The sequence below is a fragment of the Electrona antarctica genome, assembly GCF_951216825.1.
Source record: "Electrona antarctica genome assembly, contig: scaffold_26, whole genome shotgun sequence".
In the NCBI taxonomy this organism is placed as follows: Eukaryota; Metazoa; Chordata; class Actinopteri; order Myctophiformes; family Myctophidae; genus Electrona; species Electrona antarctica.
The window spans coordinates 3,596,171-3,619,580 of record NW_027636995.1 but is presented as its reverse complement, the minus strand read 5'-3'; the positions used below and the strand labels follow the sequence as shown (position 1 = coordinate 3,619,580).

At 43.6% G+C, this 23,410-nt stretch overlaps 1 protein-coding gene across 1 annotated transcript; it reads right to left on the bottom strand.

Moving 5' to 3' along the window:
- Positions 1–1,620: 1,620 nt before the first annotated feature.
- sgca (sarcoglycan, alpha) lies at positions 1,621–20,520 on the bottom strand. The gene is made up of 11 exons (XM_079532303.1): positions 20,473–20,520; positions 18,549–18,740; positions 15,307–15,455; positions 14,399–14,471; positions 10,711–10,930; positions 8,739–8,907; positions 7,308–7,516; positions 6,041–6,067; positions 4,150–4,329; positions 2,348–2,377; positions 1,621–1,721 (listed from the first exon to the last, which is right to left on the bottom strand). Exons 1-11 carry the CDS (start codon positions 20,507–20,509, stop codon positions 1,715–1,717), a joined length of 1,293 nt encoding a protein of 430 aa, XP_079388429.1. The 5' UTR covers positions 20,510–20,520; the 3' UTR covers positions 1,621–1,714.
- Between the last annotated feature and the right edge of the window lie 2,890 nt (positions 20,521–23,410).

Here is a 23,410-nt window from a genome sequence, read left to right as displayed (position 1 = left end):
ACATTACGTCAGACCACAGCTGATCAGTCTATATAAGACCTTACACCACTCAGTTCACACTGGTGTGATTTTTGAAAAGTGAAAGTTAAAATATGGAGATAAGAGGTTTCTGCCCGACAGAGACGACATGATTTCTGAGAGCCAGACAGTTGTAGGGCAGAAGAAGAACAAGACATTTCCTAACAGATACAGTACAGAGTTCTGTGAGCTTATTAATTGCTATACTCCTGAGATTCATGAAACAAATACCATACAATTGACAGCGACGCGATGCATTGAATGAAAGGTTGACAACGTAAAGCTGCTATAAGCAATAATAATGTGGCAAAATTTGAATGACTTATTTTTTTTGGTATAGAGGGTATGCGTGTGACATCATCATCATACCTGGAAGTTATGCGGGAACGCCTACTGAGTGGCAAAAACCTACTTTCTGGCCTTGACAGCCCATACATCCAATCAGAAAAGTCCTATTTGATTGCATTAAATTACTTTAAACAACATTAAATTCACTTTGTCACTCACTTTGCCACTCGATCTGCCACTCAATCTGCCATTCACTTTGTGCATGCGCATACCCTCTATTCAGCCAGCCAGCAATGAGTAAAACACTCCCAAAAATAATTGAGTCTCTGTGACAAATCTAGGGGCCACAATCTGCATTCAAACGTTCCTATAGATGCTTCGTCATTGGTCGAAGAAAAAAAAACACGGTCGAAATGACATTAAGTCTTATAAATGAAGACAAGAAAACTGAGTTTGGTTTCACGTAAACAATGTATACAGAACACAAATAAATCACCCATTTAATATTATAATAATGGCAATGTACAAGAATAACACTCAACCTTCCGGTCCATAGTTACACTAGTAACACTGAGGTCCATAGACTGTACAAACAGGGTGCGTATAGCATTAGCCCCAACGTCCCAATAATCCCACATTACTAAAACCCACCGCAAACCCTATGCTTAACCCTATGCTTAACCCGCAGATCTACAAGCTCATAGCTCGGCACCGAGTGCTGCGCTACGAGCTTGTAGATCTGCTATTTTTCTGAAAAATCGTGAAAATGTGGCGCACATCTTTGGATATATAACATATTTTCAGATGGGGGTCCGCGGCCAAATACAGAAAATTCTGGGGGTCCTTGACATGAAAAAGGTTGAGCACCACTGACATAAACATAGGTTTTTCAAGAAAACTGTTAGGATTTAGAAGCCCTTTTTTGTTTTATCTGCCTCAGGTCCACCGCTGGAAGAAACTGCAGTCACTCAAGTATTTGTAGTAGATAACAGTTTGAAATGTGCACCCTATAGCCAGAAAAATAATGAAGTCTGTGTGTTTGACTACTAGGGTTTGACTGGATTGCTGAATTCCTACAATGCCCATAATGCTTTAGTGCACTTCCCCTCCTTGTGGAGAGGTGGGAGGCTGCATGGAGGTGTGACCTTGTAGTCCAGGAAGGTTTTTGGCCATGAACATGGAGTCATGACTAAAATGACACGCATAAAATAACACATACAAACCCCCAGGAAAGTGTTTCTTGTCCTAAACATCATTAAAATAAGCTCTTGCAAGAGGGGTGAAGTAGCCCTTAGCCCTGAGTCTTAACCGGCCTGTGGGACTAACGGGACGGTAGACTAACGCAGCTGCCCCTCGTAAAAACATGATATTGCATTCAGCACTCAAAGATGTCCATTCATTGTTGCTCTTACTTCCTGCAAAGAAAAAAAAAGAAAAAAGAAAGGAAAAAAACATGTTTTTTACTGGCAGGAGGAGGCCTATAAAACATAGGAATTTGTTGCTCTCAACAACACAGACAAACAATAAGACAACAAAGGTATTCAGAAAGAAATTTAAATAACTTAATAGGCCATTCATTTTTACTTTAATGGAGTATTTTCAATACTGTCACTTCAACTCCACTACATCTCAGAGACAATTATTGTACTTTTTTACTCCAATCATTTTAAAACTTTAGTTACTTTGTAGATTTGGATTACCAAAAATGCATTAACCACTTCAGCCATATATATATATATATATATATATATATATATATATATATATATATACTGCATTCTTTGGCTATTTGAAAATAACGCAACGCATTGTGAGCTTGTAGATCTGCTATTTTCAAAAGACTTTAATACATTTTGAAAACTTGATGAATACGTTTACTTTTAGTACATTTTGATGCCAACTTTTACTCAAGTACATTTTTAACATCAGTCTTTTACTTTGACTTGTAACAGAGTGGTATTGATATACTTTTACTTAAGTAAAAATGAGTACTTCTTCCATCACTGATAATGAGGTTTTAATAATAAGTGTGTGAGCTTACCTGGGCAGTGTGTCGGTGTAGTAGGGGTCACTAGTAGGGACACACATTAGAAAACAACAAGTGTTACACTTTACACTTCTCATAGCTTTCCGTATTTTCTCACCAATCACACACATTTATAACCATGTGCAACACAGCAGCCTGGCTATTGACCATATGCACACCGCGGCCGGCCATCTTGCCAGCAATGTGGTAACTAGCTGCAATTTCCCATTGACAGCCCAAGCGAAAAAATAAATATATTTTTTCTATACTTAAGTACACTTTTTGCACAGAAAGTATGTTAAAAGTAAACTTGTACTTGTCTCGAATCATATTAGTACATTTTTTTCCCAATTTATATTTAGTACAATAGTAATTATTACATTTTTCGCTTGGGAGCCCATACATCCAAACAGAAAAGTCATATCTGATGGTATTAAATCATGTTAAACTCACCAACATTGCAGCTGTATGAAAAGCTTGAATTATCCTCTTTCTATCTGCAAAGTGTTTGTTTCATAAAAATCCACCGTAGATATGTTATGAGCTAGTTCCTGTCAAGAAATTCTGTGCAGGTGATTTCTTTTCTAAGTGTTGGAGTTTGGAAGCACTCGTTATCAGTAAAGCAACGTCCTGCTGCCTCCTGCATTATGTGCAAATTCTAACAGGTACGTATAACTGTTGAGTGATATCCAACGAGCACTTCCAAACGCCAACACCTGCAAGTAATTTCTTGACAGGAAGTAGCTCATACATACAACATATCTACGGTGATTTTTTTAATGAAACAAACACTTTGCAGATAGAAAGAGGATAATTCAAGCTTTTCATACAGCTGCAATCAGGTTAATTTAACATGGTTTAATACCATCACATAGGACATTTCTGTTTGGATGTATGGGCTGTCAATGGGAAATTGCAGCTAGTTACCAGTTACCACCATACCTTAGCAGTACTCAATAAGTACCACTAGAGGGAGACATATACTAGCAAACATTCAATACTCGTTAATAGCAGGAGTCTGTGTGTGCTATTACTGGCAAGCATGACTTAAAGGTAGGTTAAGTGATGTGTTTTGGTTAGAACAAAAGTTTAGTTTTTGTTAAAGGCTTACAGCACTATATTCCGATAGTTATCACTGCTATAGAGTCTCTTTAATATTCAGAACATTTTCAGGTGGGTTGCAAACTCTCAGATGCTACTTTTCCAGCTCATTGGTGTCTTTGTGTCACCACTTCCAATTGCACTTAATTAATATGTACCCTGTCTGAGTTCTCTATCCTGATTGGATAACATTGGTATCCTGAACTGAAATCTTCGGATTAATAGGCCTATCTCACAGCATTTCCCCGCCCCCTTTCCACACCCCCTTTTGGAGCTAATGGTGTTATTTTTTCTGCAGTCTATAGACTTCCATGTTAAAAGAGGTATTTTCACAAGCCACAAACTACCGTTTTGTAAAGGTAAGGTTTATTCTACTTATTTGAGTTGTTATACCATTGTGTTTTCTTCATATTATTATCGGTCTTTGACATTTTAACATTAGGAAATGTACTTAGATTCTCCAGAGAAAAAAAGTGTAAATGCCTAATGTTAAATGACACCACTAGCTACCGGAAGGGGGTGTGGAAAGGGGGCTGTGATGAGATAGGCCTATTAATAGCTGGAGAGACATGGAAACAAGCAATGACTACTATCAGGATATAGAGCCATATATTTTAACCAAAGAAAATCATGGTTAAAAATGTCCAGTCAATCAATCAATCAATCAATCAATCAACCAACCCCCCCCCCCCCCCCTCTGTCTCTGTCAGTCTTACTGCTGGGCCTGGATGAGCGGGATGCTGTCGCCCTCCAGCGGGGACGCTCTCTCCCCGGTGCGGGCGTTGAACATGGGCCGGGTGGACAGAGGCGGGGCGGGCATGCCGCCGCGGCCCGCCGCCAGGCTCCGCAGCTCGCCCAGGTTGCCGTGGATGGTGTGGTGGTGGTACAGCTGGATCCTGGGAACACAACGAGAGGTGGCAGGCGGACATTTTATTACCAGTGGTGGGAAAAGTACTCAGTTGTTTTACTTAGTACCAATACTCCCATTTCACAAGTTCAAAATGTGTACAAAGTCTATTGAAAATAGCAGATCTACAAGCTCACAATGCGTCGCGAACTTGTGAGCTTGTAGATCGGCTATTTTCAAATGGTCAAAATATATAGGGTTGAAGTGGTTAATGTATGTTTTCTAATCAAAATTAAAATCGCCAAAAGTAACTAGTAACTAAGGTTTTCAAATAATTGTATAGTGAAGTAAAAGTACAAATTTTGTCTCTGAGATGTAGTGGAGTAGAAGTAAAAGTACTGGAAATTGGAAATACTCAAGTAAAGTACAAATACCTCAAAATTGTACTTAAGTACAGTACTTAAGTAAAAGTACTTAGTTACTTTCCACCACTGTTTATTACTCAGTTGGAGTGATTCTTTGAATTTGAAGGACCCCGGGTTTGGCGGGGACGCGTCCGTTGGTCGACACATGTCCGTTAAAGGTACAGGTGGTTAAAGCTAGCCTATTCATACTTTTTTTTCATACTCCAGTTTTGGGTGATAAGGTGACCACTGAAAAGTGCAACATGACGTCACGTCACGCTGGTAAATAAGCGACTCAACGCATACCCGAACACGACACACGTCTGGAGTAAAAATTGAAAAGTAGACTCCAAAACTGGACTGGAGTATGAATAGGCCGGGCCATTTAACCCTTTTTGCAAAAGAATATATGTTAATGACGTTTAGAAGATTTAGAACACTTTCCTGGGGGTCTTTATGTGTGTAATTTGTTGATTGATGTTTTAGATTTTAGCAGTGAGCCCAGTGTCTCTGGCTTCGTACACACATATCAGACGAACATGAAACACGGACAGCACAGAGCATGCTCGTCTGATATGTGTGTACGAAGCCTCTGATGTCATGGACACTCACTTCCTTCCTGGACTACAATTCCCATAATGCTTTGGTGCACTGCTCCTCCTTGTGGATAGGGGGAGGGCTGTCTTACTGAGACAACATGTAGTCCAAGGTTAATTAAATGAGGTTAGGAAGCGAAGACCGTACGGTGGACTCCATGTTGCTCCATGGAAGGAAAGACACATGCGCAATGGGCTATATGCAGCAAACACTTCCGCGTTCAGCTTCCTTGGTCTCAATTGCGCATGTTTCTTTCCTTCTATGGAGCAACATGGAGTCCACCGTACGGTCTTCGCTTCCTAACCTAATTTAATTAACCTTGATGTACTGTAGTCCAGGAAGAAAGCGAGCACAGTGTCCATGACATCAGAGACACTGGGCTCACTGCTAAAATCTAAAACATCTAAAACCACATATTACACACATAAAGACCCCCAGGAAAGTGTTCTAAATATTCTAAACCTCATTAAAATATATATTTTTCCCCGACGTGCGTTGCGGGGTTAAACCTCAACCCTGTGAGGTTAGGGTTTTGGTCGTTTGGGGTAGGGTGACGTAGGGTGACGTAGGGTGCCATTATAGCACGTATTTCAGAAGTGTTTAAATATTAACGTAAAATAAGCGAGTGGAGACTAATGTATAGATACATGTTGCTGTACAAAGATCACATTTTCTACTAGTAACAACAGTACACCTGTAAGTATAAATGTAAAAGTGAGTTGTGAGGCAAACTTGAGAGATTCCTCTCCCTGGACTTACTCTGATGTCTTTTCATTCCTCTTCTCCCTACATGACCAACAGATAATTAGATTTAGTTAATATGGTTGTTTCAAATAAAGACACGATTTATTCCAAGGCAGCTTATACAAGTAAAACAAATAAATACATAATAATAATAATAATAATAATAATAATAATAATAATAATAATAATAATAATAATAATAATAATAATAATAATAATAATAATAATAAAAATAATACCATGTTTACCATGTTTACCATGCAAAAAATAAACTACTTTCAAACGTTTTTCATGTCAAGCACCCCCAAATTCACGATGCATTGTGAGCTTATATATCAATTATCTTTGAATAGCAAGATTGTGCAAAGGATTACCAGCCTGGGTGCCCAAACCGCTAAGCCGGCCCGAGCCGTGAAGAGACCCTTTAAAACCCATTCTGTACGGGAACCCCTTTTGGTGTCTTAAATTATGTTATACTTTAGCTATTGAAAAATAGCAGATCTACAAGCTCATAGCGCGGCACTCGGTGCCGCGCTATGAGCTTGTAGATCTGCTATTTTTCAATAGCTTGTAGATCAAATATAATAATTCTGGGGGTCCTTGACATGAAAATGGTTGAGCACCGCTGACATAGAAACAGGTTTTTCAGAAAGGAATCAGCCTCAGGTCTAAATGGGTTAAAGGGGCATTCCACTCATTTTCAACATTTTACTATGTCACTAATATACCTTAGAGCTGTTGTGTGGAAATAATAAAAAAGTCCCTCCGATTCTGTGTTTATATTAATGACATAGTAAAATGTTGAAAATGAGTGGAATGGGCATTCCACTCATTTTCAACATTTTACTATGTCACTAATATACCTTAGAGCTGTTGTGTGGAAATAATAAAAAAGTCCCTCCGATTCTGTGTTTATATTAATGACATAGTAAAATGTTGAAAATGAGTGGAATGCCCCTTTAAGTGGTGTGAAGTCAGTCAGAGTCTAGTATACTTACATTTTATACTTGCTGAAAATAGCCGATCTACAAGCTCACAACTTGTGAGCTTGTAGATCTGCTATTTGTGTGTAAAAGTGTAAAATGACTTATACTGGATCTCTTGTCCACTAGTCCCTTCCTAACATTTTACTAGTTTTTTATCTGTTGACGAAATTGTCAACATTATTGTCAACAAATTGTCTCAGCTTTAGTCACCATAGCTTTTAGTTTTCATTTAGTTTCCATGTAGTTTTTCGTCATGTGGTTTCAGTCCACGAAAACAACACCGTTGATATACTTACACCCCCTCTCGTCGGCAGCACATGATGTAGGTCAGCAGCACGCACAGGACGATGGCCAGGATCAGAGGCACGATGACCGTCACCAGGTAGTCCGGGAAGAAGTCCCGGTCCGGTGGCGTGTCGGGGGGGCTGAAGTCCCCGCCTGACTCCAGGATGTCGGGGCCCGCGGTGGGGGCCGGCGGAGGGAGCCGAGGCCTGGACAAGTCAAACTGCCGTGCGTGACGGACGTGTGGGGGACAAAAGATAGATAGAACTTAAAGGACCACTTCACCACTTTTCAACATCTCTTCAAATAATTGGTCCTCACTAAATGTTCATGATAAAACACAACCATCTACTCAGTCTGTGTCTCATAGGAGGGCTGTGGGCAGTTCAGACACCCGTCCACCAGTGACATCATCGTTAGGCAGATTTATTTTTTTAAACAAGATTTGTTTTAAAATATATTAAGATTTGTATTATCGTGAGACCGATGGCTTCCATTATCGCATTGCAACTTTTCAGGAAAAGAAAGCCTGCAGTTTCTATTAGCATGGATTCCCCATTGATGATGTCACTGGTGGACGGGTTTCTGAACTGCCCACAGCCCTCCTATGAGACACAGACTCAGACAGTAGAAAATAATTGTGGTATTTTATCATGAACATTAGTGAGGACCAATTATAGGAAGAGGAGTTGAAAAGTGGTGAAGTGGTCCTTTAAGCAGTGTTGATTTCCGTCGACTAAAACTGAGACGAAAAAATGTTCGTCGACTGCCTTTTTTCACTGACGAGTGAATGGAAACTACATGAAAACTAAGCTGTGATGACTAAAACTAAGACTAAATATACTAACAATTTCGTCAACAAATTAAAAACGGGACTAAAATGTTAGGAATGGACTAGAGATCCAGTATAAGTCATTTTACACCTGGTTGCATGATGAAAATAGCCGATCTACAAGCTCACAACGCGTCGCAGCGCGACACGTGACGTATAAAATCAGCCATTGCGACTTCATCAAGGCCCGCCAAAATACATTTTAGTCGACTAAAATCTTATGACATTTAGTCGACTAAAACTAGACTAGACTAAAACATTCCGGGTGACTAAAATGTGACTAAAACTAAGTCAAAAACTATTCAAGAGACTGAAAGTAAAATAGAAATGAGCATGTTTTGCGGGCGAGCGTTCTTGTATTCCTATACGAATATTAGCACACAATGATTGGGAACCCCTTTTGGTGTTAGCATTATGTTACGCTTTAGCTATTGAAAAATAGCAGATCTACAAGCTCATAGCGCGCCACCGAGTGGCGCGCTACGAGCTTGTAGGTCTGCTATTTTTGAAAAATCGAAGAACGACTGACATAGAAACATAGCTTTTTCAGAAAACTGTCAGGATGTAGAAGACATTTTTAGAATCTGATCTCAGGTCAAAATGGGTTAAATACCAGCTCAGTCTTGCACCAGGTGATGCAGTTTCCAGGGATCCTGCAGAAGTTGCACCCTTTGGGCACCCTGGAGTCGGGGTCGGCCGAGCACCGCCTCTGGTTGTCTGGGCCGTTCACGCCGAACAGACACTCGGAGAAGTACTGCTGCGAGCCCACCTTCACGTACACGCTGAACACACCACATGTTGCCAGGTTATGCGGGAGAAACAAAGCAAGCCGGGTTTATGAAAACACAAAGCCCAAAAGAAGCCGACTGCAGTATTATAGGCCACATAACACAACATGGGCACTTTAGTTTAAACCTATTTGAAAATAGGTTTTGAAAAACTCTTGTAGATCTGCTATTAGGCAAGCGAGACCTTTGTGCGATGGATAGCAAAAATCACACCCGTGTGAAGTGAGGGGCGCTCTTATCATCGTACATCATCATGACGTGAAATAGACACTATATGCCTATTTGCTCAGACACTATGACGGAAAATTCTCCATTCATTGTCAAAAGGAATAATGTTTGTGTAGGACAAAAAAAATATCATGATCACACGGGTGTGATTTCTTTTAAATTGGTTTGTGTAAGACGAAAATCTACACTAATAGGGACCATAGACATATAGACGTAGACGCCCTTTCCGGCTCTGAGGCGCGTGTCACCATTGAAGGCACATTTTCCCGACATTCCTTGCAAAGCATTAGCGGAGGCTTGTCAAGCTTCCGCGTGCGTAACATAAGTCCCGGAAAAGACGCGCTGTGATTGGCCAGTAGTCACTTGAGTGACAGCGAGAGACATGGAGGAGTCGCATGAGTGACGTCACTTGGGCAGCGACGCAGTCGCCTTCAGCAAATGCCTTCAGCACTTCTAAATAAGAAAGCTGCGGAGAACTGTTGCTTTGTGTTCACTCTTTAATGTTTTCTGTTAGTAGCCTAATCTAATCCCCCCTGGCTCTGATGTTGTATTGTTAATAACTTTGTTGTTTGTGTTTGTTTGTTTGTTTGTCTTGTTTTGTATTGTAATGTATATTGTCATGACTGTTATAAAGAAAGAATAAAGAAAAAAAAGCCTTCAGCACTGCACTTCCGCCTTCATTGGGATACACGTCGCTCCAATGAACTGCAACGGCCAGTGAGGCATCTATTTCTTCTATGGGTGCTACACTCCCTCTGCCAAGCTTGGGGAGAGCAATGGATGCTTCCGTCTATGCATGAGGAGTCCAATCCGCTTTTTGTCACCTGACAGCTGGGGGGGGGGAGTTTCCCCGGCCGGACGTAGCGCGTGGAAGGAACACGTTATTCCAACCAGTTCCCTTTCCCCTCCATCAGGTGCCACGTACGGCTGGCCAGGGGGAGGCAGTATAAAGACCAGCATTACTGCATGTTTTGTTGTGAGGGTACCTACCTACCCTAGGGCAGGGGTTCTCAACCCGTGGGTCGCGACCCCTCGGGGGGTCGCCAAATTATTTGAGAGGGTCCCCAAATTATTAAAAAAAAAAAAGGGGGGGGTTTTTTAATTTATTTACGATTTTTCAAAAATAGCAGACCTACAAGCTCGTAGCGCGCCACTCGGTGGCGCGCTATGAGCTTGTGGATCTGCTATTTTTCAATAGCTAAATTATAACAATGCTTAAAACACCAAAATGGTTTAAGGTTATTGTAGCAGTCAATTTATATTGGGGTCGGGAGGGGGCGGGGCGGGGGTCCCGAGACATTGCCAAAGCATTTCCGGGGGTCCCCGACCAAAAACGTTGAGAACCCCTGCCCTAGGGGACACGGGGAGAACATGCAAACTCCACACAGTGACAGAAAGGCCCTTTCGCCAACCCCACCTAGGGTAAATTACTACTCTCCACTAGGCCTACTAGTGAGAGCAATAATAGTGACGTGTGTGTGTGTGTGTGTGTGTGTGTGTGTGCGTGTGCGTGTGCGTGCGTGCGTGCGTGCGTGTGTGCGTGTGCGCGCGTGCATGCGTTATATATACCCTTCGTAGTGTCCGGGCAGCGGGAGGGGAACGCGGCCTCCTCGGTCGAGGGCGCTCGAGATGTTGACGATCTCCAGGTCGTCCGCCTTCCACAGCTTCTGCAGGTCCTGCTTTATGGCGTTCTGGACGCCAGAGGGCAGCGCCTTCTCGATCTCCCGCAGGCCCAGGAAGAACTCCGCCTGGAACGGTAGGCTCAGGGGGAGGCTGGGCTGCACCTTATCTGTGAGTGAGTGGGACACAATAACAGGACTTAAATGTATATTCACTTAATTCAAATATCACTATTTTTTTTGTTTTGTTGTGATAATCCTCCCTACTATAAAGTTTGCTGGGGGGGGGGGTCAAAAAACTTAGGTTTCGTTTTTGTCTAGGTGGCCCAGCCTTCATCCAATCAGGGTAGAGAGGGGCCTGGGGTATACGGAGGCACATTCGTTAGTGCTGACGCCTCACAGCTAGAAGGTCCTGGGTTCGATTCCCGCTGGGGACGCTGTGGGCGCTGGTGGCGTGTTCCCTCCTCCGCGTCATCAGTGCCCATACCCGAGGCGGGGTTGGCGAAATGGCTTTTCTGTGTGGAGTTTGCATGTTCTCCCTGTGTCCTCCTATAGAGCGTCGCAGTCCCGCCCTCTTGAGAGACCCGGAAAAGAAATCCCTGTTCATTTTCCTCATAGACTTTTCAAAAAGTATTTATTTAAAGACGTTTACGCCGCGGACAAAGCCAACTCTTGTCGTGACAAATCATGACAATAAACACAATGTTTTGGGCCAAACAAAGAACTAGAAAAAAAACGGCAGGTTACAACACTTTTTTTGTTGTTTTTCTTCTTTGTGATTATTTGTTTGGTCCAAAATATTGTGTTTGTTGTCATGATTTGTCACGACTCGAGTTGGCTTCGTACGACGCTTAAAAGGTCTTTAAATAAATACTGTTTTAAATGTCTATGGGAAAAATGCATTGGGATTCATTTCCTGGGCCTGCAGGCGTCATCATGAAAGGGGGCGGGACTGCGACACTCTATAGGGTAGGTACTCTCACAAAAACATGCATTAATCCTGGTCTGTAAAACTACCTCCCCCTGGCCAGCCGGGGTGCCTGATGGAGGGGAAAGGAACTGGTCGGAATAACGTGTTCCTTCCACACGCTACGTCCGGAACCGGGGAAACTCTCCCCTGTCAGGTGAAAAGAAGCAGCTTGGACTCCTCATGCATAGAAGGAGGCATGAGGTCAGTCCGCTGCCCCCCCAGGTTGGCAGAGGAAGTGTAGCGCCCATGATTACATTAGATAATTGACACTGGGTGAAAAAACTGGGTTGCAAAATCGTGGGATAAAAATTAGTTAAAAAAATAAAATAAAAGGATGGAGAGGGGCCTTCCACCAATCATGATAGAGCGAGCGGGGGCGGGCCTTTCTGTGTGTGCTGTTGGCCTGTTGCGTGCCCCCCCACTGCAGTGACCACTATCACCCTCCTCCCTGCCCGGCCTCCCTCCCCCGAACAACGGGCCAATTATTGTGTTTGCATCATAGATGCTCGGCGACAGATTATTGACCGCTCTGTATTGTGTAATGCAGTGGTTCCCAAAGTGGGGTCCGGCGACCCCCAGGGGTCCTTGAGGGAGTTCCAGGGGGTCCCCAGCTGAATGATAGTTAGGAACCAAATGGACCCTTACGGGTCTGTAACTCAGAGAGTGTACAAATGGAACCAAATGGACCCTTATGGGTCTGTAACTCAGAGAGTGTACAAATGGAACCAAATGGACCCTTATGGGTCTGTAACTCAGAGAGTGTACAAATGGAACCAAATGGACCCTTATGGGTCTGTAACTCAGAGAGTGTACAAATGGAACCAAATGGACCCTTATGGGTCTGTAACTCAGAGAGTGTACAAATGGAACCAAATGGACCCTTATGGGTCTGTAACTCAGAGAGTGTACAAATGGAACCAAATGGACCCTTATGGGTCTGTAACTCAGAGAGTGTACAAATGGAACCAAATGGACCCTTATGGGTCTGTAACTCAGAGAATGTACAAATGGAACCAAATGGACCCTTATGGGTCTGTAACTCAGAGAGTGTACAAATGGAACCAAATGGGCCCGTTATTTGTACACCTTCAGAGTTAAATTTACTTTGATTTTACAATATAAATTGGGGTATCCCAGAGATAGAAATGCCATTAAATGGGGGGTCCGTAGCCTAAATGCATGTAAAACTGGGGGGGTCCTTGAAATTAAACGGGTTGAGAATCACTGCTAGAGCCGTACAAATCTTCTCTTATGGGAGGGTCCCAACTCCCCATGGCATATCATTTCAAATGGGGGGTCCGCACGGGATCATTAGTGTCAATTTGGAGTGGCTGGGAACCACTGGTGGTGTAATGTATGCATAGAGAGTATGCGCGTGACATCATCGTACCTGTAAGTTATGCGGGAACGCCCACTGAGTGGCAAAAAACTACTTTCTGGCCTTGACAGCCCATTCATCCAAACAGAAAAATCCTGTCTGATTGCATTAAACAATGTTAAACTCACCAACATTGCAACTGTACGAAAAGCTTGAATTATCCTCTTTCTATCTGCAAAGTTTTTGTTTCATAAAAATCCACCATAGAAACCTTATGAGCTACTTTCTGTCAAGAAATGCCCTGCATTTGATACTCTTTCTAAGTGTCAGAGTTTGGAAGTGCTTGTTTTCAATAACACAACATTTTGCTGCCTCCTGCATTATGTGACATTTAGAAACAGGTGGTACGGCAGGACGGTTGAGTGGTTTCCAACGAGTGCTTCCAAACTCCAACACTCCAAGCTGCTCAATGTTTTGCCACTCAGTCTAGATGAGGGGGGCGTGTCCTAATGGGAAAACCATGCATGTGCATACTCTCTATTGTGAAATATAACACTTTAACAACCAATTCCGACCAACAAACCATGCATGGTGACTATGATGATGACCCTTGGTGTTGATCCTCACCGGCTCTGCGAGCACATTGATTAAGTGCAGATGTCTACATTGTCCTCCCTGTCACAGAGGTCAATAAACCTCTCTTCTGTTTCTGTTCATTAACTGCATGGAGCCTATTATATGGTCCCTTTTCGGCCCCCTTCTCCGCCCCCTGATAACTGTCTGGGGAAATCAGGCATTGTGTGGAGTGGGACGTATGGACCCCTGTTTGATGATCTAGTTCATGATGGGTGACCAGTGTTGTTTTTGGCAGCAAATTTTGATTTTAGTTTTAGTCATAGTCTTTTGAATATTTTTCATTTGGTTTTAGTCACATTTTAGTCACCCGGAATGTTTTAGTCTTAGTCTAGTTTTAGTCGACTAAATATCATAATATTTTAGTCGACTAAATATCATAATATTTTAGTCGACTAAATCTAGTCGAACAAAATGTATTCTGGCGGGCCTTGATGTCGTTGTATTGACTGATTTTTACACTTGCTGAAAATAGTCGATCGGCTATTTTCAGCATGTAACCAATAGTAAAATGACTGGATCTCTTGTCCACTAGTCCCTTCCTAACATTTTAGCCTAGTTTTTATTTGGTGACGAAATTGTCGGTATATTAACTCTTAGTTTCAGTCATCATAGCTCAGTGTTTCATTTAGTTTCCATTTAGTTGACATCAGTGGAAAAAATGGTAGTCGACGAACATTTTTCGTCTTAGTATTAGTCGACGAAAACAACACTGACCTGGACTGACGATGATGATGGTGATCATGTCTTTATAAGACACGTCGAAGGTCAGCTTGTTGATGGCATAGATCTGTCAACAAAACAAGTGATGAGCTTTGTCAATAGCCATAATAAATGGTGCATTTATATAGCACCTTTATCCAAGGCGCTTTACATTACATTCACCCATTCACACACACATTCATACACCGATTGCGGCGGAAGCCATGCAAGGTACCAACCAGCACATCGGGAGCAATTTGGGGTTCAGTGTCTTGCCCAAGGACACTTTGACATGTAGACAGGAGGAGCCGGGATTCGAACCGCCGACCCATGGATCATTGGACGACCTGCTCTACCTCTTGAGCCACAGTCGCCATTGTAGACTATAGCTAGTCGTGACACTTGATTTATAGGTTACCTAATCATACCTCAGGGTATGCAATAAATAGACCCCCCTTTTTAATGAATTTGACTCAAGTTTAGTCCACTTGCCAGAATGTGAACCCAGGCATGTTGAGTACACCAAACGTTTTATTTATGTTAGAAATGTTTAGTATGGGTCCCCAGCATTTAGAAACTGCCAGATGCTAACTTGCATATGTTGAGCAATTTTCATAATTGGCATAATATGTACCATACCATTAACAACCTATGGCAAAATATTCAAAATTTCATCATGCTTTATGTAGCATGTGACGTGCCAAACTAGGGGGTTTTCATGATGCTGACTCCATTCCAAGCATTAAAGTTATGCAAAAAAACACTCATTGGGCTAAATACGGCCATAGCCACTTGCCCAAATGTGCTGACATCAGCACATTTGTGATGACGGCAATGGCCGTTTTTAGCCCGTTTTTAGCCCAAACATTTTCCGAAGGTGGGGGCACGGCCAAAATCATTTAAATTAAAAAGTTTTCTTTTACCTCGACAACACTTTTGCCCGGGGCCGCTGGTGTGCCGTAGAGGTAGCCGTCTTCATCGTGGGTCCTTTGGGTGAACCGCAGCCACTCCGGAAGGTCCGGGAACTTCATCAAGTTGAGCTTAAACTCCATGGGGTCGTCATAGCGGCGAGCTGACAGGGGACACAGGCACACACACATACAGTATTAAACTCCATGGGGTCGTCATAGTGGCGAGCTGACAGGGGACACAGGCACACACACATACAGTATTAAACTCCATGGGGTCGTCATAGTGGCGAGCTGACAGGGGACACAGGCACACACACATACAGTATTAAACTCCATGGGGTCGTCATAGTGGCGAGCTGACAGGGGACACAAGCACACACACATATACAGTATTAAACTCCATGAGGTCGTCATATCGGCGAGCTGACAGGGGACACAAGCACACACACATACAGTATTAAACTCCATGGGGTCGTCATAGTGGCGAGCTGACAGGGGACACAGGCACACACACATACAGTATTAAACTCCATGGGGTCGTCATAGTGGCGAGCTGACAGGGGACACAAGCACACACACATATACAGTATTAAACTCCATGGGGTCGTCATAGTGGCGAGCTGACAGGGGACACAAGCACACACACATATACAGTATTAAACTCCATGAGGTCGTCATATCGGCGAGCTGACAGGGGACACAAGCACACACACATACAGTATTAAACTCCATGGGGTCGTCATAGTGGCGAGCTGACAGGGGACACAAGCACACACACACATACAGTATTAAACTCCATGGGGTCGTCATAGCGGCGAGCTGACAGGGGACACAAGCACACACACATACAGTATTAAACTCCATGGGGTCGTCATAGTGGCGAGCTGACAGGGGACACAAGCACACACACATATACAGTATTAAACTCCATGGGGTCGTCATAGTGGCGAGCTGACAGGGGACACAAGCACACACACATATACAGTATTAAACTCCATGGGGTCGTCATAGTGGCGAGCTGACAGGGGACACAAGCACACACACATATACAGTATTAAACTCCATGGGGTCGTCATAGTGGCGAGCTGACAGGGGACACAAGCACACACACATATACAGTATTAAACTCCATGGGGTCGTCATAGCGGCGAGCTGACAGGGGACACAAGCACACACACATACAGTATTAAACTCCATGGGGTCGTCATAGCGGCGAGCTGACAGGGGACACAAGCACACACACATATACAGTATTAAACTCCATGGGGTCGTCATAGTGGCGAGCTGACAGGGGACACAAGCACACACACATACAGTATTAAACTCCATGGGGTCGTCATAGCGGGACAGGACAGGGACACATTAGGAACAGATTGCACCCAGTGTTGTTTTCGGCAGCACATTTTGATTTTAGTTTTAGTCATAGTCTCTTGAATAGTTTTCACTTAGTTTCAGTCAAAAATAATTCAAGTCACCCGGAATGTCTTAGTGTTGGGTCTAGTTTTAGTTGACTAAATGTCTTTAGATTTTAGTCGACTAAATCTACAGTTGATTTAGTCGACTAAAATGTGTTTTGGTGGGCCTTGATGCCGTCAAAATGACTGATTTTACACACATTGTACGCTGCGACGCGTTGTGAGCTTGTAGATCGGCTTTTTTCAGCATGCAAACAAGTGTAAAATGACTTATACTGGATCTCTTGTCTACTAGTCCCTCCCTAACATTTTAGTCTATTTTTTATTTCTTGACGAAATTGTCGATATATTTAGTCTCTAGTTTTAGTCACCATAGTTTCCATGTAGTTTCCATCTAGTATTCGTCAGTGAAAAAAGGTAGTTGACGATAATGTTTTGTCTTTGTTTTAGTCGACGAGATCAACACTGATTGCACCTCTATCCACTCTGTCAACCTTGTATCTCCATGTTTTAACTTTTCGTGTTTTTTGCCGTAAATTAACCGTAAATTTGCCGTAAATTAACGCCCTACTTGATCCAGGGACAAATTAGCCATTGGGCCGGTGGGGCCGTGGCCCAGGGGCCCTTGGCTCTCAGGGGCCCTTCGGGGAAATTGGACCGCGCTGTACTGGGTTTGAGGCCCTTTCTTTGGCTGTTGATTTTGTTAAATTTAGGTCAAAAAGATGATAAAAACACAAAAAACAAGTTTGCACACATGCACGCGCGCTATAGGGGCCCCCAGAAAATGACCGGCCCAGGGGCCCTTGTGGGGGTTAATCCGTCCCTGACTTGATCACACTACAGCGTCACGCAAAAGCATCAAAAGTTAGCAGATCTAGAAGCTTGAAACGTGTCCCGAATCGACGCTTTTTGAGCTTGTTCATCTATTTTTTATTTGAATCCAGACAATAGCAGTTTTGGACATACAGTAGGCCTATGAAGTTTTCCACCCGACAGAGAAGCTATTTTCTTTTGTAAATTATTTCCTATTACAGTATTTCGTCGTACTACAGTTTCACACAAAAGTATAACAAATAGCATGGTGACATTCATACACATTCATGTGTATGAATGTATGGGCTGTTAGGGCCAGAAAGTCGTTTCTTGCCACTCAGTAGGCGTTCCCGCATATAACTTCCGCGTATGATGATAATGTCGTCACGTGCATATACCCTCTAGGTCTATATATTATAGGTTCAATATATGTTTTAAGCTAAAGTTAGCGGTTATGTACGTTTGTGTGTGGGTTAAAACAATGAAAAGTAGTGAGTGACTAAATAATTACTACATTGGGACACACATTTCCACCCGACAGAGAACAATAACTTAAAGTAGTGCTTCTGCGTCAACTGCGTCAATGCTGTCGGGGTCCTTACTGTCAGAGCCATCTAATAGAAGAGTTACGACATTGAGGGGGCGGAAACCGAGTGCTCGAGCGCTGTTCATGCAGCCTGAACTGAGACGAGCTGGAGTTGGAAATACATTGTTTTCAACGAGGGCGGCGCAAATAAGAGCTATTTTAAGCATGTGTGCAACATGACAACTGTTTTAAAGTATTGTACAGTAACAACTAAAGTCCCTTAATAATGTTTATGTTGTACTATTACTAAAAAAAACAATCTAAAATAAAGGGATTTAAGATCATTAAAGCTGGGCTGTTGCCTGAGTCCAATGCATTTCTGCCTACTTCCGGTCCAGGACTTGTCCCTATTTGTTGCCCCCAATCTCAATAGAAGTCTATGTAGGAGAGCCGCCATTGGACTGAAGCCCCATGAAGTCTATATCTAAGACTCTGCTTACTGTAGGTGGTCTGAGGAAAGTCGTTGATGAAGGTCTCTCTCAGGACTTTGTACGTGAAGAGCCTTCCCACCGGAGTCTCCAGCCTGTGGAGCCTCACCGTCGGACTGTCTTTCTCTTTGGGGTCCTGGTGGGTCTTGGTCAGTCTGGAGTCTTTGGGCTCTGCCCGGACCCCCAGTAAACCCAGCACACACACTGCACACAGACATAGACACAGACAGAATGAGAATTAGCCCTTCACTAAATCCCACCCCAAAAAGGACTGTCTTTCTCTATGGGGTCCTGGTTGGTCTTGGTCAGTCTGGAGTCTTTGGGCTCTGCCCGGACCCCCAGTAAACCCAGCACACACACTGCACACAGGCATATAGACACAGACAGAATGAGAATTAGCCCTTCACTAAATCCCACCCCAAAAAGGACTGTCTTTCTCTTTGGGGTCCTGGTGGGTCTTGGTCAATCTGGAGTCTTTGGGCTCTGCCCGGACCCCCAGTAAACCCAGCACACACACTGCACACAGGCATATAGACACAGACAGAATGAGAATTAGCCCTTCACTAAATCCCACCCCAAAAAGGACTGTCTTTCTCTATGGGGTCCTGGTGGGTCTTGGTCAGTCTGGAGTCTTTGGGCTCTGCCCGGACCCCCAGTAAACCCAGCACACACACTGCACACAGACATAGACAATAACAAATAATTACAAAGAAGAAAAACAACAAAAAAAGTGTTGTAACCTGCCGTTTTTTTCTTCTTTCTAATTATTTGTTCGGCCCAAGAAATTGTGTTTGTTGTCATGATTTGTCACGACTCGAGTTGGCTTTGTCCGCGGCGTAAACGTCTTTAAATAAATACTTTCTGAAATGTCTATGAGGAAAATGAACGGAGAATCATTTCCTGGTCCATGGTAGGGGGCGGGACTGCGACGCTCTATAGGCCTGATAGCTAATTGTTTTGGTTACAGCCCTATCTGTTATGGTCCAGCTTGTCCTTGTCTGATCCCTGTGCTCATTGGCAGAACAGACCACCAATCGGAGTGTTATTATTGTACTTCTCCCCATGATGTCTCCCCAAAAAGTTGAGCACCTAACATAGGAACATAGGTTTTTCAGAAAACATTTCGAAGACATTTCTTAAAATCAATCTCGGGACTAAATGGGTTAAAGCAGGTAGATCGCGATCTACCTGTAGATCACAATCAGATACAATTTACAATTTAGGCATTTAGCAGACGCTCTTAATCCAGAGCGATTTACATTAAGCAAGAACAAAAAAGCATGGGAACACATCACATAAAAAGCATTTATCATGAAACGTACCGTAAGCTAAGAACGTAACAGTGGAATATCTATATAATGAAACTATACATATAAACTATATACTATGCTATACATATGTACTATGATGTACTATGATGTGCTATGACATGACATGACATGCCCCTAAAAATATATATAATTTAAATTTAAATATAATTTAAATAACAAATATATGTTTGGCATCTGCCACTTGAATTACAAGGTGACTTTATTTATTGACATCAAATATGGCCTGTCAGCTCAAACACACAATCCAATACTTTGTTTTCAAGAGTGCTGCACACAAACGTTAGTATAGCATTACAAAGTTATATGCAAAAAATAAACACTACCAGTATATCAATTCCATTTCCCCCGCTCTATTTCCTATTCCAAGTGTCTTGGAATGTCTTGCAATTGTCTTTTTTTTGTGGGTAGATCTTGTTGAGCTGGTTATTTTGAAAGTATAGCTCTCAAGTCAAAAAAGTGTGGTCACCCCTGGGTTAAAGTATAGCCTATTTGAAATTGAAAATACTCAGGTGAAGTACAAACACCTATAAAGCACTGTACCAAATAGCAGTACAGGAAAAACGATACAGGACAATAATACAGGACAAAGTGAAATCTTTACTTGCCTGATAGAAAGAGCTGCCACAACCTCCGGCCTGCCATCTTGTTTTGCCGTTTGATTGACAGAGCCAAGAGGACAGGACCCCGGGGGGGCTAGACAGACCATGTCAGAGCTATTTTTACACACACACACACACACACACACACACACACACACACACACACACACACACACACACACACACACACACACACACACACACACACACACACACACACACACACACAGCACCTCTACAGTTACAGTAATAACTTCCGAACACACGCAGGGCACACACGGTTTCACTATTATTTGTGAGGACATCAACAACATTATAGGATGCCGATTTTATGAATGGCATTTTTTTGGAGTGGTGCAACCACTCCTATAGACAGCTATGTGTGTCCCTGGGTCTGTCCCTGGGTCTGTCCCTAGGTCCCTGGGTCTGTCCATGTGTCCCTGGGTCTGTCTCTAGGTCCCTGGGTCTGTCCATGTGTCCCTGGGTCTGTCCATGTGTCCCTGGGTCTGTCCATGTGTCCCTGGGTCTGTCCCTAGGTCCCTGGGTCTGTCCATGTGTCCCTGGGTCTGTCCCTAGGTCCCTGGGTCTGTCCCTAGGTCCCTGGGTCTGTCCATGTGTCCCTGGGTCTGTCCCTAGGTCCCTGGGTCTGTCCCTAGGTCCCTGGGTCTGTCCATGTGTCCCTGGGTCTGTCTCTAGGTCCCTGGGTCTGTCCCTAGGTCCCTGGGTCTGTCCATGTGTCCCTGGGTCTGTCCCTAGGTCCCTGGGTCTGTCCCTGTGTCCCTGGGTCTGTCCCTAGGTCCCTGGGTCTGTCCCTAGGTCCCTGGGTCTGTCCTCTGTGTCCCTGGGTCTGTCCCTAGGTCCCTGGGTCTGTCTCTAGGTCCCTGGGTCTGTCCATGTGTCCCTGGGTCTGTCTCTAGGTCCCTGGGTCTGTCCCTAGGTCCCTGGGTCTGTCCATGTGTCCCTGGGTCTGTCTCTAGGTCCCTGGGTCTGTCTCTAGGTCCCTGGGTCTGTCCATGTGTCCCTGGGTCTGTCTCTAGGTCCCTGGGTCTGTCCATGTGTCCCTGGGTCTGTCCCTAGGTCCCTGGGTCTGTCCCTAGGTCCCTGGGTCTGTCCATGTGTCCCTAGGTCTATCCCTGGGTCTGTCCCTGGGTCTGTCCCTGGGTCTGTCTGTCCAAGCACGAAAATAGCGTCTGTTCACCACCAAGTGTCACTATATTGCACAGCCTAACGCACAGACACACACAGGCATGGGAGGAGGGCTTGTACAGTACAGTACAGTACAGTACAGTACAGTACAGTACAGTACAGTACAGTACAGTACAGTACAGTACAGTACAGTACAGTACAGTACAGTACAGTACAGCACCACTCACTTCAGACGGGTCTGATTTTTTTTTCCTTTTACATAAATATATCACAGCTTGTAGATCTGCTGTTTTTGGTCCGCTATTGTTCTCTCAATGTCAAAGGCCCGCTTACCTCCAATCCTGCGCACGCACGCACGCACACACGCACGCACGCACGCACGCACGCACGCACGCACGCACGCACGCACGCACGCACGCAACAATCATCTTAGGACGATTATTGCACTAAACATAATCACATTATTGTGTGTCAATCTTATTTCAAATATGGTTAGGGAGCTGTAAGGGAGATATAATTATTTTATTGTTGCACAAGTGCTCTTTAATTATAGGCCATTACATAAGCCTTTACATTATAATGATTTATTATCACAATGCCTCGGTCGGAACAATGCCCTGTCATACAGGTCTGGATTTAAACACCCCCCACCCCCTTGTCCCCTCCCTCACTGCAGGGCAGCGGTGGCCGAACGGTTTGCGGAGCGGTCTTGTTATCGGAAGGTCGCCAGTTCGAATCCCCGGACCGGCACGTTAAAATTACCACCGCTGAAGTGCCCTTGAGCAAGGCATTGAACCCCTACCATGAAATGTTCTATGAGCAGGGTCTGGCTGTAAACAAGCATCTCGAGCTTAGTCCATTCACCCTGGGTAAACAAAGAACTTTGCCTTGCTTTGCTTACTGTATATTCCCTTTTTACCTCTTTTTATGTTCTGATGTATTGAAAATGGTGGACAAGCGTAATGCTTTATGGTGTCGTCCACAGTTTTTGTATTGAGTTATGCTTGAAATGTACCTATTCTGCATACTGTTGATAAATACTTCAATCAATCAATCAATCAATCAAACTTAACCATTTAAACAAGCCCACAACAACGTCGAGTTCTCAAACTCAAGGTTCAAGGAGTTTTATTGTCATTCCATACAAGTACAGAACGACATTTGTTTTCTCAGGTCCTGGTCAGGCAAAAAATAAAATACAATACATCTAAAAAATAACACCGGGCCTAAAATGTATGCTAATCAGTAGGGCCGGGCCGGGCCGGGCCTCAGGCTCCATGAAAGAATAAATAAAATAAATTATATATATATTCGTATATATTCATATATATTGCATTTTTTAATAATGTAAAAAAAATAGTTCTGTTCTGTCTGTGTATTTATCTATTATAAAGATGGTGCTGACATGGCGTTTATCTTTTACTCATGTGTAGAGTTCTCAAATTCTGCCCAAACACGAACCGGACGAAATTGTCGTGGCCTGGTCGCGTTCGGGCAGAGTTTGAGTAGATAGAGCGTTAGGTTTTATGTTTATGAAGTGTTATTTTAACTACAAATACATCGCATGGATGCACCTGGGACGTATCCTCAGTGATGTATGCTGAGGTCAATGGGGTTTCGGGTCAACCAACATCATACCCCTAACTCAGGCGACCCAGCCGGGGTTGATCAAATCCCGATTTACGTCCCAGTAGCTACGCTCAATCAGTCCCACTAGGGCAAAACCAGGGCCACACAATCCGTTGGAACTACTCCAGAACTACTCTGCCAGGGCTGGGAGGTACACTTCTGGCACGTG

Bases quoted from the DNA above. Each gene is read 5' to 3' on its own strand.
- sgca (XM_079532303.1), bottom strand. From the start codon at position 20,509: ATGGCAGGCCGGAGGTTGTGGCAGCTCTTTCTATCAG. The intron at 10,931-14,398 runs GTCAGTGTTGTT...ACTCACTCACAG, and splicing joins CATCATCATCGTCAGTCCAG to ATAAGGTGCAGCCCAGCCTC. The intron at 2,378-4,149 runs GTAAGACTGACA...TGTCCCTACTAG, and splicing joins CCGCTCATCCAGGCCCAGCA to TGACCCCTACTACACCGACA.